The following is a 19,425-nucleotide window of genomic DNA, read 5'->3' on the forward strand; positions in this document are numbered from 1 at the left end:
TTACCTCATATCTGATATCACCGACCACATGGAAAGTGAGTTATTACAGCAAACACGTTGCTTGCAACAAAGTAAGAGCAACGGATATTCCAAATAAAAACGCTTTAAAAGACGTTGGCGGGCGCCGACTATGCAGCCTATGACCATGAGTTTTACCTCATATCTGGCTGCACGGAACACATGGAAAGTGTTTGATTACAGGCAACACACCGCTTGCAATAAAGTAACAGCAACGGATATTTCAAATAAAAACGCTTTAAAAGGATGTCTGGAGCTTCTCGACTAATACATTCACATGGTTAATCGGGCCACTGGACTTCCGCTTGGTACAAGTATAGCGGTCCACATTGTGTCATTTACTCAAGACGGTATGAGTTTAACCAAAGCAACACCTCGACCTTATTATGGCCACGGAAGTTGAAAACATTCCTCGTAAAATTGGCCTTCCGCACCTGCCGTTACTTTTTTACGTCGGACGATCATTTGTTGCGTTACATTTGAAAAAAAAAGAAATGATAAATGGACTTCTAGAGCTCGGTTTACACGAAAAGGAAACAAAGAAGTAACAACTGCAAAAACTGAAACGGGCTGATACATCCAACACATCCATACCTGTCTGTTTTAATGTAACACTTGCGTTTATTGTTCATAGGTTATTAGTCCATATTAGTATATAATCAATGCAAATTGTTTTTAATAAAACGAATCGTTCATGATAAATGTGTTCGTCGTGGTCCTTGAAGTTCATTTGATAAATGAGCATTCGACTTTATTGCTTTTGCATTATACAAATAAAACAATTAGAGGGAGATTCAAATACGTGATCCATTATTTTCTTTGAGTAATGCGTATGTCAATACTCTTCGTTCAAGCTATGACTAATACATTTTGAAAAAAAATATTACCCGGCAGGGCTAGAAATTTTACAGTTGTTTGTTGTAGATATGTTGCAACTGTTTAAAACACTTACTTAAATGCTAAACAATAAGCTCTATTTCACTGGGTTGACCTTACGCGCTTGCAAATTGAATAAAGTAAGCATAGCACGCCATTTTATTGCATTAAAGTGACACTTTTATTCAAAATCAATACAAACACATGTATGACAATCATAATTTTGAGTGGTACACATATAACTACTTACTAAATAATGCATACCGTAAATGGAAACTATTAATTACTGATAACAATGTTGTAACCTTGTATTTAATAGCTGAAAACGCATTTTTTTTTTAAAGATTGGTAAATGCTGAAAGATCTATTATCGTCACATTAGGTAGAAATACCATTGTTCTCTGCACCCTTTGTTCAATTTCAACTCGGTATCCTTCACAACAACCATTGTTTTCGACATCATTCATTCTTTTTGGTATATCAAAACAATTGTATTTATTGTGGTAAATCTTATTTGGGAGTAAGAGTGCATATTTAAATTGCGATATAACAACGACTTCATGCAGCATCACAACAATTGCATTTCAAGTTTTTAACATTACGCATTACGCAAAATAATATGCATTGTAAGTTAATTGAGCAATCAACAGTCCATGATATTAATCATATATTTACATATACCAAATTGTTATGATCGCGTAAAAAATAGGTTAAAGGCGTGTGAGTCAACCTTTTCGACTTATTTACAATGACCCAGTAACAACTGTCTACACTACGCATTATACACACTCGTGTGTACTATATCAACCCCACTACATCTTCTTCCCCACGCCTTCCCCACGCGATCGACTAAAAAGCAGTGTTTTTTCGTGTGTAATTTTCTGTTGAATTTGATTCGCTATGCAACAAAAAACAGATACTCTATATAAAGAAAAATGCCATTGAAATTAATCAATTGCTCTAGATTATTAGCCAATCGGGGCGTTTTTTAAAATGTTAAGTTTCTTATTTGTGGACAGTCGTTACATATTGCTGAAGACGACTCATCATGATTAAGTAAATTGCTTTAACTGCGCATGCGCATATAGGCACGCCTACTGTTTGTATATGTAATGGCGCAAGTTCAGTGTCAACGCTGATTTCACATAATCTTGCAGTGATTTACAGGTCTTTTTGACAGGCACACGGCTTAATTTTAAAAAGGATGCAATTTGGGAGGGGCTAACATTAAGTCGGTTAGAATTTATTCAGTAAATTCTTCGTGCATAAGAAAGCACGGTTGCATCGCTGCGCTCCGCTTCTTTAGGTTACTTATTCAAGAAGAAATTACAAATCAAACTCTAACCTATACATGCATAATGATTATTGCAATACTAATTATTACTAATTAAAAGCATACTAAATAAACATTAAATAAAAACAATGGATTGTATATGTATATATCAGTTTATGTATTAATCCAAAATTAAGGCTCAACAGGGCTAATCCTATCATTACTTTCCAAGAAAAGCATCAACGCAACCGATTTTGCTTTGTTCATACTTGCAATGTATAATGAACACTTTCCAGTGTGTGTATACCACGTGATAAATTGCATCACAAATGCTAGGTGCTTCAAATGAAGACTTTAAATAAAGATAACTTCCCTATTTCTTCACCACTTTAAATGAAACATGGCGCAGTCTGCGCCGCTTACGGAGACCAACCTTTGGTCTTTTACCAGAGTGTGATTGAGAGTGTAGTTTCTTTAAACACTCCGACAAACCTTTTCACAATACGGCCGTCTGACGGAGCACTGTCAAAACATTACTTTGGAAACATGTTTGTCGAAGTGTTTGATAAAATTAATCACCTTATCAAATTCCGGTAATAAAACGAAGCCGCGGTTCTTTAAGCGGCATAGACTGCCCTTTGTTTTATTTAAAATGGTGTAGTAAAAGAAAAGTTATCTTTGATTTAAGTCTTTATTTTAAGCAAAATGTTGCCTTCTGATGTAGCATATATGACGCAATTTATCACGTGGTATACACACACACTGTTTCATGGACAAGCCCATGAGTGGCAAGGGCCAAAATGACAACGAACTATAAGCGCAATCATATTAACATAACGAACGCCTAAACCAAACTTAAATCAACATAACCTATAAACCAATTAAAGATGCAACGCATGCAAATATATCGTATCTACAAGTTAGAATACTTAAGGTACTAAGTTAACTTCTCGTTCTCAAAGTGTATGATCCATTTGATTTAAGCTCAATTGCTACTGAGTAGCCACATTCAGATCTAATAAAAGTGGTTCCACGTCATATATGATCACAAATAATTGTTCTACATGGCAATGACACGAGTGTTAAAATTGTACTTGACAACAAACGTATTTGAGGGATGATGTTAGTGAAACATATATAATGTCCTATCTTCATACTAGTAATAAACTCGAATCGCGTTCCGGGTTATAATTAAATATTTTGCTGATAAGAGAACCAACACTTATTATAATTTAAAAAGAATTGTTGAGAATTTGCATTAATATCGTACTTGCATGTCCTACTTATCGCAATCGTAAAAACAGGCAAACTACTTACAAGTTATTAAAAACAATAGCTCTACTGTTCGATGGTGATAAGACTAGTTATAATTTGTGTTTTTTCAACATAACTGTCAAATTCCGTTCTGTTGTAAATATTTAATTAAATGCGTATAAACGTAATTCTTTGTCGTGCCTTCGGTATATTTAACGGTCTTTATGAACCATGGGACAGCACAATTGCATTGACTTACTTTCATTACATAACATTGAATTATCTATATACATTATGCAAAAATAACGAAAATACGAGTTATTAGACTTTAATTACCAATAAATATGTCATATACACCGCCACTGACACTCCAATGAAAGGAGCAAAACGTTCAAACAATATTATCTGCAAATAAAAATAAAGATTGGTTGCCACTCATTTTCTAGTACACAAAGTGTATGAACTTTATAATTAAAACTGGCCTGCTTCTGATGAGCAGCTTTCAGGTCAAACAAATGCGGTTGTATTTCAAATAAGATAACGGAATATCTTATAATACATGGCATTAACACGAGTGACATAATTGTCAAAGTAGTAGGTTGTTTTCTAAATTCCTAAAGAATGCGCATTTTTTTTAAGGCAATGGTCGTGTTTGTTATGGTTGACACCTTTGATTTGCATTTGTTATGGAATCCAGCCCACATATTCGCTACTAGTAGTTTTCTGACTCAATTAAATTTTGGTATCATTTCACAGGAATTTAGTCGTTTAAAACTTTTATGTATAATAGAAAACTAGTACATATCATACATACATTTTTACATTTTTTTTTATACATGCACTTTATTCCAACTGAAATTTAACGCAAATAAGGAAAACAAACTTGTGTGTTAAATTATTTTATTACTTTGGCATTCTCTTCACACCAAAACCTTAAAAAGTATAACAAAAAATAAATGAAGATAATTTGGAGTTACCCAGCAAACAAATTAACAGATTTGTGTATCAGATTCCTTACAACAACGATATAAATTTTCTCCTCCTTATCCTATCAGGGCCGCTAAAAGGTCTTCCCCCGGAATCAGGCTCTAGATTTATCCAACCATTTAATGGAACAGGTCCAGGAGCATTCGGTTGTAGTCGAGATCTTTGTAAATCGACTGCAGCCATTGCATCCTCTTTTGCTGTACTCTGAAATCGTCCATCAGGATTAGGTGACGGTATGAAAGGGGATATAATCCGCTTTGGTATGCTTTGCGTAATTGGCTCAATGGTTTCGTTTACCATTCCAAAAGTCGTGGCTTTCGGTGTGGACATGAAATTTCCTACATTGAAATCAGTTCTGCGGGAATGGCTGACGCAGCGGTAGGTGATTGTGTCACAGTAAAGATACCTCGAGTTACAGTTAGGACACTGCGGCGATTCTTCATAATTGTAAAACCTCTCAGTCCATACGTTTTTCAAACCATCTATATTATTCAAGGAGCTAAATCCATACATAGGGTCGTTTGGCCCATGTCCACTGTTTCCGGTTCGTGTTGCATACGCGGTTTCAGGGTTTATTTGACAAGTGGAGATCTGGTGCCGACGGAACTTCTCCCAGATAAAGTCGATAAATGCATGATGCATGTAGAAGACAGGGTCATATGCAGCATACGACCCATCCGCCATATCCCCACCAACCCAGTTATGTACGCCGTTATGGTGGAACTCAATGATGTAATCTCTCTCCCGTACGTCGGCGGGGTCTAATTGAGGGAAGACTACCTCCTAAAAATAATATATATCATTTTCGTTGGGATTCCCAATGAAACAATGAACACATCACAGAAGATAAATATGAAATAATAACCCTGATTTGGGACACACATTTCAAGGCCAAACAAACTATTTACAAGAAACACACATCGTCTCATTGCAACACATATAAATATGTATGTTGAAATATAACAATAAACATTAACATATTAATCTTAATTAATTACCAGGGTTACCGCATTTGAACGGTCAGCGAAACAGAGAGTAAAAACTAGTTTAATTTTGTCTGTCGTCGGCAACCACGGTACTTTCTTCGGTTACACTTCATACATACCGTGGGACATTTGACTGACAAAATCTCGGTTTAATGAATATGCATGAGGCACGAGAGACAACTCTTCTTCCAATGAATTCGCATGTTACACTCAAACATTGTTCAATAACTTTACAGGGTCAGACGCCTTTGTGGCCGTATGGTCTTGACTAATGCCAAATAGTATTGTACCGAGAAGGCCGACCCGGTTCAAATCGCCAGAAAATTTTTTCAACCGTAAAGCATCTAAGCATCTAGTACTTTGCGGAACCAATGACACTGCTTCATTAATTATTCATGAAAACGAGATTTTCCCTAGCCAAATTGTAAAATAGAAGTAAAACAGTACTTTGCTTGTTTCTCTAAAGTATATGCCTAGAACTTATTTAAAAAGAAAATACCTGGTGAGGCCTTGTATGATTGAAATTCATTGATTACATGCAAAACACGATATAATCAGTCCAACTCAAGATTATCTTAAAAACCTTTTTTATGTTGTCAGAACATGGTAAACAAAGTATCTTAATCACCTTAAGTTTATTATCTGTTCATTATACATATCTATAATTGATTTCTCAGAATAGCATATAGTATATTAATATTATTTCCTGTTTAGTACTACATCTTCACTGTAAGTATATGTATTAATACTCAATTTAAATTTATCTATAAGAATTGCAGACTTTTTATTGTTTTTTTTTAAAATAATATTTCTGCATACATATTATAACATATACATTAATTTCAATGTCTTATAAATGCTTTTATGTCTTGAGAAACACTCATATGTTGAAGTCACCTTAAAACTATTATAAATCTTGAATGAATACGTACGTCAGTTTCACAGGCGTTGATCATCTTTTGTATTTTTTCGTCACTAATCAAACGCCCTCTAACGCCATACCTCCTGGCCAGATTGCCACGACCTGTCATCCAACCTGGAACCGTGTTTGATTGATCATTAATATGGTTATAAATCAATACTTTCCGGAAACTTTTCACTTTGATTTTACGCGTGTTGTATTCTGATTTGACATATACTGCACATATATACAAAATAAAAAACTTGCCAGAGAACGCTAAAAACTTATAGAACTTTGTAACCATTGATGGCACATTTTTACAGCGGTATTGCAATCTTAATATTAGAATATATATATTAGAATATGTGTATGGAATCAAAACGAAACAAAGCCTTTGAAAAAAGAGAATTAAACATAGTAAGTGTTTCAAAATATATACTCGCCAGCAAATGGTCCAGTTATGACATCTCCATTTCCATTACCAAGGAGCTCGCCGGACCAAAGTACGGAGTTGACACCGTTGTCCATATCGAAGTCAAGGCTACTATCCCAATATGGGATAGAGACGGTCGCGTCCACACGTCGTAACTCTTCTTCAAAACTTTGAAATAGAGACACAAGGTAAGTAACGAGCAAAACACTGCAAGTGTAATAAGATAGGACATTTTAACAAGCATTACAGATAAATACCAAGCGGAATACAGCGAGTGTTATTAGATATTACATTTCAACACGCATTACAGATAAATAACAGGCGTCACACAGCAAGTGTAATAAGATTTCATATTTCAACACGCATTACAGATAAATAACATGCGGAACACAGCAATTGATATTAGATATGACATTTCAACACGCATTACAGATAAATAACAAGCGCAACACAGCAAATTTAATAATATAAAACATTTCAACACGCATTACAGATAAATAACAAGCGAAACACAGCAATTATTAATAATATATCACATTTCAACACACATTACAGATAAATAACAGGCGGTACCCAGCAAGTGTAATACGATATGGCATTTTAACACGCATAACAGATAAATAACAGGCGGTACCCAGCAAGTGTAATACAATATGGCATTTTAACACGCATAACAGATAAATAACAAGCGGAACACAGCAAGTGTAATACAATATGGCATTTTAACAAGCATTACAGATAAATAACAGGCGGTACCCAGCAAGTGTAATACGATATGGCATTTTAACACGCATAACAGATAAATAACAGGCGGTACCCAGCAAGTGTAATACAATATGGCATTTTAACACGCATAACAGATAAATAACAGGCGGAAAACAGCAAGTGTAATACGATATGGCATTTTAACACGCATAACAGATAAATAACAGGCGGTACCCAGCAAGTGTAATACAATATGGCATTTTAACACGCATTACAGATAAATAACAGGCGGTACCCAGCAAGTGTAATAAGATATGGCATTTTAACAAGCATTACAGATAAATAACAGGCGGAAAACAGCAAGTGTAATAAGATATGGCATTTTAACACGCATAACAGATAAATAACAGGCGGAAAACAGCAAGTGTAATACGATATGGCATTTTAACACGCATAACAGATAAATAACAGGCGGTACCCAGCAAGTGTAATACAATATGGCATTTTAACACGCATAACAGATAAATAACAGGCGGTACCCAGCAAGTGTAATACGATATGGCATTTTAACACGCATAACAGATAAATAACAGGCGGTACCCAGCAAGTGTAATACAATATGGCATTTTAACACGCATAACAGATACATAACAGGCGGTACCCAGCAAGTGTAATACGATATGGCATTTTAACACGCATAACAGATAAATAACAGGCGGTACCCAGCAAGTGTAATACGATATGGCATTTTAACAAGCATTACAGATAAATAACAAGCGGAACACAGCAAGTGTAATAAGATATGGCATTTTAACACGCATTACAGATAAATAACAGGCGGTACCCAGCAAGTGTAATACGATATGGCATTTTAACACGCATAACAGATAAATAACAGGCGGAAAACAGCAAGTGTAATACGATATGGCATTTTAACACGCATAACAGATAAATAACAAGCGGAACACAGCAAGTGTAATACGATATGGCATTTTAACACGCATAACAGATAAATAACAGGCGGTACCCAGCAAGTGTAATACGATATGGCATTTTAACACGCATAACATATAAATAACAGGCGGTACCCAGCAAGTGTAATACAATATGGCATTTTAACACGCATAACAGATAAATAACAGGCGGAAAACAGCAAGTGTAATACGATATGGCATTTTAACACGCATAACAGATAAATAACAGGCGGTACCCAGCAAGTGTAATACAATATGGCATTTTAACACGCATAACAGATAAATAACAGGCGGAAAACAGCAAGTGTAATAAGATATGGCATTTTAACACGCATAACAGATAAATAACAAGCGGAACACAGCAAGTGTAATACGATATGGCATTTTAACACGCATTACAGATAAATAACAGGCGGTACCCAGCAAGTGTAATACGATATGGCATTTTAACACGCATTACAGATAAATAACAGGCGGTACCCAGCAAGTGTAATACGATATGGCATTTTAACAAGCATTACAGATAAATAACAAGCGGAAAACAGCAAGTGTAATACGATATGGCATTTTAACACGCATAACAGATAAATAACAAGCGGAACACAGCAAGTGTAATAAGATATGGCATTTTAACACGCATTACAGATAAATAACAGGCGGTACCCAGCAAGTGTAATAAGATATGGCATTTTAACACGCATTACAGATAAATAACAGGCGGTACCCAGCAAGTGTAATACGATATGGCATTTTAACAAGCATTACAGATAAATAACAAGCGGAAAACAGCAAGTGTAATACGATATGGCATTTTAACACGCATAACAGATAAATAACAAGCGGAAAACAGCAAGTGTAATACGATATGGCATTTTAACACGCATAACAGATAAATAACAAGCGGAAAACAGCAAGTGTAATACGATATGGCATTTTAACAAACATTACAGATAAATAACAAGCGGAAAACAGCAAGTGTAATACGATATGGCATTTTAACACGCATAACAGATAAATAACAGGCGGTACCCAGCAAGTGTAATACGATATGGCATTTTAACAAGCATTACAGATAAATAACAGGCGGTACCCAGCAAGTGTAATACGATATGGCATTTTAACACGCATAACAGATAAATAACAAGCGGAACACAGCAAGTGTAATACGATATGGCATTTTAACAAGCATTACAGATAAATAACAGGCGGTACCCAGCAAGTGTAATAAGATATGGCATTTTAACACGCATAACAGATAAATAACAGGCGGTACCCAGCAAGTGTAATACGATATGGCATTTTAACAAGCATTACAGATAAATAACAAGCGGAAAACAGCAAGTGTAATACGATATGGCATTTTAACACGCATAACAGATAAATAACAAGCGGAAAACAGCAAGTGTAATACGATATGGCATTTTAACACGCATAACAGATAAATAACAAGCGGAAAACAGCAAGTGTAATACGATATGGCATTTTAACAAACATTACAGATAAATAACAAGCGGAAAACAGCAAGTGTAATACGATATGGCATTTTAACACGCATAACAGATAAATAACAGGCGGTACCCAGCAAGTGTAATACGATATGGCATTTTAACAAGCATTACAGATAAATAACAAGCGGAACACAGCAAGTGTAATACGATATGGCATTTTAACACGCATAACAGATAAATAACAGGCGGTACCCAGCAAGTGTAATACGATATGGCATTTTAACAAGCATTACAGATAAATAACAAGCGGAAAACAGCAAGTGTAATACGATATGGCATTTTAACACGCATAACAGATAAATAACAGGCGGAAAACAGCAAGTGTAATAAGATATGGCATTTTAACACGCATAACAGATAAATAACAAGCGGAACACAGCAAGTGTAATACGATATGGCATTTTAACAAGCATTACAGATAAATAACAAGCGGAAAACAGCAAGTGTAATACGATATGGCATTTTAACACGCATAACAGATAAATAACAGGCGGTACCCAGCAAGTGTAATACGATATGGCATTTTAACAAGCATTACAGATAAATAACAAGCGGAAAACAGCAAGTGTAATACGATATGGCATTTTAACACGCATAACAGATAAATAACAAGCGGAACACAGCAAGTGTAATAAGATATGGCATTTAAACACGCATTACAGATAAATAACAAGCGGAAAACAGCAAGTGTAATACGATATGGCATTTTAACACGCATAACAGATAAATAACAAGCGGAACACAGCAAGTGTAATAAGATATGGCATTTTAACACGCATAACAGATAAATAACAGGCGGTACCCAGCAAGTGTAATAAGATATGGCATTTTAACAAGCATTACAGATAAATAACAAGCGGAAAACAGCAAGTGTAATACGATATGGCATTTTAACACGCATAACAGATAAATAACAGGCGGTACCCAGCAAGTGTAATACGATATGGCATTTTAACAAGCATTACAGATAAATAACAAGCGGAACACAGCAAGTGTAATACGATATGGCATTTTAACACGCATAACAGATAAATAACAGGCGGTACCCAGCAAGTGTAATACGATATGGCATTTTAACAAGCATTACAGATAAATAACAAGCGGAAAACAGCAAGTGTAATACGATATGGCATTTTAACACGCATAACAGATAAATAACAGGCGGAAAACAGCAAGTGTAATACGATATGGCATTTTAACAAGCATTACAGATAAATAACAAGCGGAAAACAGCAAGTGTAATACGATATGGCATTTTAACACGCATAACAGATAAATAACAGGCGGAAAACAGCAAGTGTAATAAGATATGGCATTTTAACAAGCATTACAGATAAATAACAAGCGGAAAACAGCAAGTGTAATACGATATGGCATTTTAACACGCATAACAGATAAATAACAAGCGGAACACAGCAAGTGTAATAAGATATGGCATTTAAACACGCATTACAGATAAATAACAAGCGGAAAACAGCAAGTGTAATACGATATGGCATTTTAACAAGCATAACAGATAAATAACAAGCGGAAAACAGCAAGTGTAATACGATATGGCATTTAAACAAGCATAACAGATAAATAACAGGCGGTACCCAGCAAGTGTAATACGATATGGCATTTTAACAAGCATTACAGATAAATAACAGGCGGTACCCAGCAAGTGTAATAAGATATGGTATTTTAACACGCATTACAGATAAATAACAGGCGGAAAACAGCAAGTGTAATACGATATGGCATTTTAACAAGCATTACAGATAAATAACAGGCGGTACCCAGCAAGTGTAATAAGATATGGCATTTAAACACGCATTACAGATAAATAACAAGCGGAAAACAGCAAGTGTAATACGATATGGCATTTTAACACGCATAACAGATAAATAACAAGCGGAAAACAGCAAGTGTAATACGATATGGCATTTTAACACGCATAACAGATAAATAACAGGCGGTACCCAGCAAGTGTAATACGATATGGCATTTTAACACGCATAACAGATAAATAACAGGCGGTACCCAGCAAGTGTAATACGATATGGCATTTTAACAAGCATAACAGATAAATAACAAGCGGAAAACAGCAAGTGTAATACGATATGGCATTTTAACAAGCATAACAGATAAATAACAGGCGGTACCCAGCAAGTGTAATACGATATGGCATTTTAACAAGCATTACAGATAAATAACAGGCGGTACCCAGCAAGTGTAATAAGATATGGTATTTTAACACGCATTACAGATAAATAACAGGCGGAAAACAGCAAGTGTAATACGATATGGCATTTTAACAAGCATTACAGATAAATAACAGGCGGTACCCAGCAAGTGTAATAAGATATGGCATTTTAACAAGCATTACAGATAAATAACAAGCGGAAAACAGCAAGTGTAATACGATTTGGCATTTTAACACGCATAACAGATAAATAACAAGCGGAACACAGCAAGTGTAATAAGATATGGCATTTAAACACGCATAACAGATAAATAACAAGCGGAACACAGCAAGTGTAATACGATATGGCATTTTAACACGCATAACAGATAAATAACAGGCGGAAAACAGCAAGTGTAATACGATATGGCATTTTAACAAGCATAACAGATAAATAACAGGCGGTACCCAGCAAGTGTAATACAATATGGCATTTTAACACGCATAACAGATAAATAACAAGCGGAACACAGCAAGTGTAATAAGATATGGCATTTTAACAAGCATAACAGATAAATAACAAGCGGAACACAGCAAGTGTAATAAGATATGGCATTTAAACACGCATAACAGATAAATAACAAGCGGAACACAGCAAGTGTAATACGATATGGCATTTTAACACGCATAACAGATAAATAACAGGCGGAAAACAGCAAGTGTAATACGATATGGCATTTTAACACGCATAACAGATAAATAACAGGCGGTAAACAGCAAGTGTAATAAGATATGGCATTTTAACAAGCATAACAGATAAATAACAAGCGGAACACAGCAAGTGTAATAAGATATGGCATTTTAACACGCATAACAGATAAATAACAAGCGGAACACAGCAAGTGTAATAAGATATGGCATTTAAACACGCATAACAGATAAATAACAAGCGGAACACAGCAAGTGTAATACGATATGGCATTTTAACACGCATAACAGATAAATAACAGGCGGAAAACAGCAAGTGTAATACGATATGGCATTTTAACAAGCATAACAGATAAATAACAGGCGGTACCCAGCAAGTGTAATACGATATGGCATTTTAACACGCATAACAGATAAATAACAGGCGGAAAACAGCAAGTGTAATAAGATATGGCATTTTAACAAGCATAACAGATAAATAACAGGCGGTACCCAGCAAGTGTAATACGATATGGCATTTTAACACGCATAACAGATAAATAACAGGCGGTACCCAGCAAGTGTAATACGATATGGCATTTTAACACGCATAACAGATAAATAACAGGCGGAAAACAGCAAGTGTAATAAGATATGGCATTTTAACACGCATAACAGATAAATAACAGGCGGAAAACAGCAAGTGTAATAAGATATGGCATTTTAACACGCATAACAGATAAATAACAGGCGGAAAACAGCAAGTGTAATACGATATGGCATTTTAACACGCATAACAGATAAATAACAGGCGGAAAACAGCAAGTGTAATAAGATATGGCATTTTAACACGCATAACAGATAAATAACAGGCGGAAAACAGCAAGTGTAATACGATATGGCATTTTAACACGCATAACAGATAAATAACAGGCGGTACCCAGCAAGTGTAATACGATATGGCATTTTAACACGCATAACAGATAAATAACAGGCGGAAAACAGCAAGTGTAATACGATATGGCATTTTAACAAGCATAACAGATAAATAACAAGCGGAACACAGCAAGTGTAATACAATATGGCATTTTAACACGCATAACAGATAAATAACAAGCGGAACACAGCAAGTGTAATAAGATATGGCATTTTAACACGCATAACAGATAAATAACAGGCGGTACCCAGCAAGTGTAATAAGAAATGGCATTTTAACACGCATAACAGATAAATAACAAGCGGAACACAGCAAGTGTAATAAGATATGGCATTTTAACACGCATAACAGATAAATAACAAGCGGAAAACAGCAAGTGTAATAAGATATGGCATTTTAACACGCATAACAGATAAATAACAGGCGGTACCCAGCAAGTGTAATACGATATGGCATTTTAACACGCATAACAGATAAATAACAAGCGGAACACAGCAAGTGTAATAAGATATGGCATTTTAACACGCATAACAGATAAATAACAGGCGGAAAACAGCAAGTGTAATAAGATATGGCATTTTAACACGCATAACAGATAAATAACAGGCGGAAAACAGCAAGTGTAATAAGATATGGCATTTTAACACGCATAACAGATAAATAACAGGCGGTACCCAGCAAGTGTAATACGATATGGCATTTTAACACGCATAACAGATAAATAACAGGCGGAAAACAGCAAGTGTAATAAGATATGGCATTTTAACACGCATAACAGATAAATAACAGGCGGAAAACAGCAAGTGTAATAAGATATGGCATTTTAACACGCATAACAGATAAATAACAGGCGGAAAACAGCAAGTGTAATACAATATGGCATTTTAACAAGAATAACAGATAAATAACAGGCGGAAAACAGCAAGTGTAATACGATATGGCATTTTAACACGCATAACAGATAAATAACAGGCGGAAAACAGCAAGTGTAATACAATATGGCATTTTAACACGCATAACAGATAAATAACAGGCGGAAAACAGCAAGTGTAATACGATATGGCATTTTAACAAGCATAACAGATAAATAACAGGCGGTACCCAGCAAGTGTAATACAATATGGCATTTTAACACGCATAACAGATAAATAACAGGCGGTACCCAGCAAGTGTAATACGATATGGCATTTTAACACGCATAACAGATAAATAACAGGCGGAAAACAGCAAGTGTAATAAGATATGGCATTTTAACACGCATAACAGATAAATAACAAGCGGAAAACAGCAAGTGTAATACGATATGGCATTTTAACACGCATAACAGATAAATAACAGGCGGTACCCAGCAAGTGTAATACGATATGGCATTTTAACACGCATAACAGATAAATAACAGGCGGAAAACAGCAAGTGTAATACGATATGGCATTTTAACAAGCATAACAGATAAATAACAAGCGGAACACAGCAAGTGTAATACAATATGGCATTTTAACACGCATAACAGATAAATAACAAGCGGAACACAGCAAGTGTAATAAGATATGGCATTTTAACACGCATAACAGATAAATAACAGGCGGTACCCAGCAAGTGTAATAAGATATGGCATTTTAACACGCATAACAGATAAATAACAAGCGGAACACAGCAAGTGTAATAAGATATGGCATTTTAACACGCATAACAGATAAATAACAGGCGGAAAACAGCAAGTGTAATAAGATATGGCATTTTAACACGCATAACAGATAAATAACAGGCGGTACCCAGCAAGTGTAATACGATATGGCATTTTAACACGCATAACAGATAAATAACAAGCGGAACACAGCAAGTGTAATAAGATATGGCATTTTAACACGCATAACAGATAAATAACAGGCGGTACCCAGCAAGTGTAATAAGATATGGCATTTTAACACGCATAACAGATAAATAACAAGCGGAACACAGCAAGTGTAATACGATATGGCATTTAAACACGCATTACAGATAAATACCAAGCGGAAAACAGCAAGTGTAATACGATATGGCATTTTAACACGCATAACAGATAAATAACAAGCGGAATACAGCAAGTGTAATAAGATATAACATTTTAACACGCATTACAGATTGTAAGTTTCTTCCATGGCCGCTCGTGTAAGTTAGGTTCATCCCAACTCGAACGCAGGGTAACCTCGTTTCCGCAGAACTACCTGCTTGAAGGTTATAATGAGCCTATCTTATAGAGCGACCATGGAAGATGCTTTTTCTCCCACCTCAGTGAAACAAAATAAGTTTAAAATATATGTTATCACTGGAACTCTTTTGTGCGTAGTGAAAATAATTTGGGTATAGATATATGATAATATGTGGTTGGCATAGATATGCGCGCAGTAATTCAAAATATGTAAATAGTCAAATCGTTCTTTAAATAGTTCTGAGGAGAGTGTAGCATTTATTCTTGAATGCGGCGTGAAAACTGTTTCTGGTGCAATTTGAAGCGAGAAATTATTTATATCAAATAAAGATTTTTAATCTTTGCCCGTGGCCAAGATAAGGATTTTCAACATGGCCATGTATTTGGATCTACTTATCAGCGATGGGAGAAACATAACAAGCGGATCACGACAAGTGAAATAAGCTATGGCTTTTTAACACGCATTACAGATATATAAAAATCAAGCGGAACTCTGCAAATATAATAAGATATTACATTTCAACACGCTTTACATGTCCGACGTTTGTAAAACGCATATCTCTGCTTAAAGGCAATGAAAGCCGAATTCTATATTCTAATTGAACGAGAAAGAAAATCTACTTATCGCGCTAATAACAATGTTTTAAACTTGAACTTAAGACAAGACGCGTTTTTAACTCACTTTACTAGAAATACCCGGTGCCATGCGAGGAAGGCTGCTCCGGAGTGCGCAGTACGTAGAGCATTTGCATGGAGATCAGCATATCTCTGTATTGTCCCTCTCTGTAAGATAGTAATTTGTCAATAGCTTGGCGGTGGATTCTACGTTTGGGGAATTATTCCACCCACATATTCTATTTCCAAAAATTAAATAAAAAGAGTTTGCTTTCAAGATTTACGTATCTTTCAATGATATTTCGTTCATTTTTGTATGGCATTTTGAATGAATAGCACTTTTTCATTCAAAGCCATGTATTTGTGTTCCCCAATCTTTTATCCCAGTCTGACCCGGTCTGCGACACAATTTGATCTTTTAATTAACAGGTAATTGATAAATAGGATTTGGTATACACGTTTTTTTTTAAATTTACTTTATTTAAATGGAAGTACAATCTCAGTAAGTTGTATTGAAAAAGCATTTGCCTGTGAGGAGGCGGAGGAAGGTGGAGGCGCCTAGTGCGCCATCGTTAACTTGGAAGTTTTTTTTCTACCATATTAACATAGAAAAGTTCACTTGGATATTTGAGGGAGGGTTGCACACCAATTCCTAAACTTGCCAGTGTTCTGTATGTAAAATAAATCTTACCTCGTATAACCTATTGAACGCGGCGTGCAGTCTCAACCGTTCAGGAGTGGTCAACCTTCGATACTCTTTTCGTATGCGGAATCCGGCACGGGGTTCTGATTCTGTCGAAGTGCTTGAAAATTCCGCAAAAGAAGCTTTGTCTCGACTAGTAAGGCTCTGGTCTGGCTTGTAGTTCCATAATAGCTGCTGCAAGCAATCCACCTTGGCCGACGTTGGCGTTATTGAATAGTTCTACAAATAACATGACAAAGAGTACAACCCTAACCCTGATTATTTATCAGTGGCTGGTTAGGCATAATAGGAATTTATTAAGTTATTTGTAATGACACCAAAAGAGCTCTATTTTTAACGATTACTATGCAATTATTATTGCCGGAATTGCATATTTTTCGTATCAGCCCGCTGAACGATAGATGCGTTACAAAGCTGATTCGGAGAAATATTTACTTTAGTGCATATGTTCAATTAATTTTCAATCTGGTCTCAGAATTGATATGTTATAAATGACTTTACCAGTGCCCGGGCATAACAGTCATCAACGGATCGGGGAACGCGCAGGCAAACTTCGGACTGCGCATTGCAAGTTGATGGCAGCCACAATGTGAAAATGACCAAACAAGCCAAAAGGCAGTTTTGAACCATGTTATTATGACACTACACTTATTTGCAAACAATTACATCCAAACTGATCTATTCACACACGTAACTATTTATTGTCTTCTTTATACAAACCCAAATGAGATTATAATTGATTCAAGGCTCTACTAACAATACATATATACTTAAAAACTAACAAGTTCAGCGACCAAAGATTTCCAAATGATCAAATGCATCGACATTAATACAGGTGTCAAATGCATGAAGCATCCCCTTTTGTATTTTATTTCCTTTTTAAAGGTTAGAATTGTATACATTAAAAAGTCAAACAAAGACTTTGTTTATAAGAAGTTGTCAGTAAATAAGAAATGGTACATAAAACATAACATTTATGTATAAGCGTCTAACGATAGTCTATTAATTTGGCATTAATTATGAACTGATTGTTAAACTTTACTAACAACTACTGTCAATGAACCGGGAATGCATCTTTCATATTTGAGACGCAGTTTGTATTTCAAAACCCGCTTCCGAACGATAATTATGAAAATATTAAAGTTCAGTTAGAAGGAATGGAAGAGCATGCGCGGTAACATTATTAAAATACAATGATACCAGTCTATGTCTATAAAGGATCTGTCAGGAGTCGTCATATTATACGAGGGTTGATCCAGAGTTACGTGGACTTTTTTAATAATTCTAATATCGTTGCACATAGAACTAAGAAAATTCACATACAATACATATGGCATATCTAGTATAATTCCTGAAATTTTCAGAACAATACATATTTTTTTTTGCTGAATTATAATGCATTAATGACATATGGTTAAACCCGACCGACGCAGTCCTATGACGTTAGTGACGTTGCGCTCATAAAGCGTCACATTTTTTCGAAGTATTTCCCACCAACACTGACACACTTTTCATGGCGCTTAATCCACTGCGTATAAACATTCAAATACCACTCTCTGCAAAACGTGGATATCGCGTTATGCACATTAACTTGCAGTGATGGAATGAATGAAAACGATGTCATCTAAGCTGACTCTTGATTTCTGGGAATACCGGCACAATCCATTGGCGCAAGATCTGGCGACTGTGGCGGGTGCGCCACGGTCTCCAAGTCCAACAACCGAGGGACCCATCTCGCACAAACCTTACGCATGCCTAAATCGTCCGTTAAAATCCTTTGCACACCTCCGTACCCCGCCCCGACGACGCTCGTGTCATCACGGACTGTCGAACGGTGATCCCCGTCGATGATGTTCTTCACCGACGTCATTAACGTCGTGCCCTCGTCTTCTTCCGTCCTCTTCCCTTATCGTCTTCTATGGAATCTTACCCTTCTCTAAAACGTTAATGCCAGTTGAATGCTAATGAACGGCACACAGGTTACTTCAATTACGCCTCGGCCATCATTTCCATAGTCTGTGCCAGTGTTTTCCCCAATCCAACGCTAAACTTTATCACCGCTCGGGCTTCTACAAAGTTTGATGACGCCATCTTGTATCACAGACTGTACGTGTAATCAACCCGGAACAAAACGACTTAAAAACGGATATGACATCAGAAATTTGAACAGTATAGAAGTTTGACGTCAGCGTAATATGGGACGTAATTTGGCGGAA

General features: G+C 35.9%; 1 protein-coding gene across 1 annotated transcript; it reads right to left on the reverse strand.

Moving 5' to 3' along the window:
- Positions 1-4,435: 4,435 nt before the first annotated feature.
- LOC128244269 (putative tyrosinase-like protein tyr-3) lies at positions 4,436-19,079 on the reverse strand. Its single transcript, XM_052962287.1, has 6 exons — positions 18,954-19,079; positions 17,198-17,428; positions 16,574-16,674; positions 6,739-6,935; positions 6,327-6,430; positions 4,436-5,191 (listed from the first exon to the last, which is right to left on the reverse strand). Exons 1-6 carry the CDS (start codon positions 19,077-19,079, stop codon positions 4,436-4,438), a joined length of 1,515 nt encoding a protein of 504 aa, XP_052818247.1.
- Positions 19,080-19,425: the final 346 nt, after the last annotated feature.

This window comes from Mya arenaria, chromosome 8, assembly GCF_026914265.1.
Source record: "Mya arenaria isolate MELC-2E11 chromosome 8, ASM2691426v1".
In the NCBI taxonomy this organism is placed as follows: Eukaryota; Metazoa; Mollusca; class Bivalvia; order Myida; family Myidae; genus Mya; species Mya arenaria.

Coding starts and splice junctions, on each gene's coding strand:
- LOC128244269 (XM_052962287.1), bottom strand. CDS start 19,079: ATGACGTCGGTGAAGAACATCATCGACGGGGATCACCGTTCGACAGTC. Junction 16,675..17,197: donor CGTTCAATAGGTTATACGAG/GTAAGATTTATT, acceptor ACTATCTTACAG/AGAGGGACAATACAGAGATA. Junction 5,192..6,326: donor TCAACGCCTGTGAAACTGAC/GTACGTATTCAT, acceptor TATTATTTTTAG/GAGGTAGTCTTCCCTCAATT.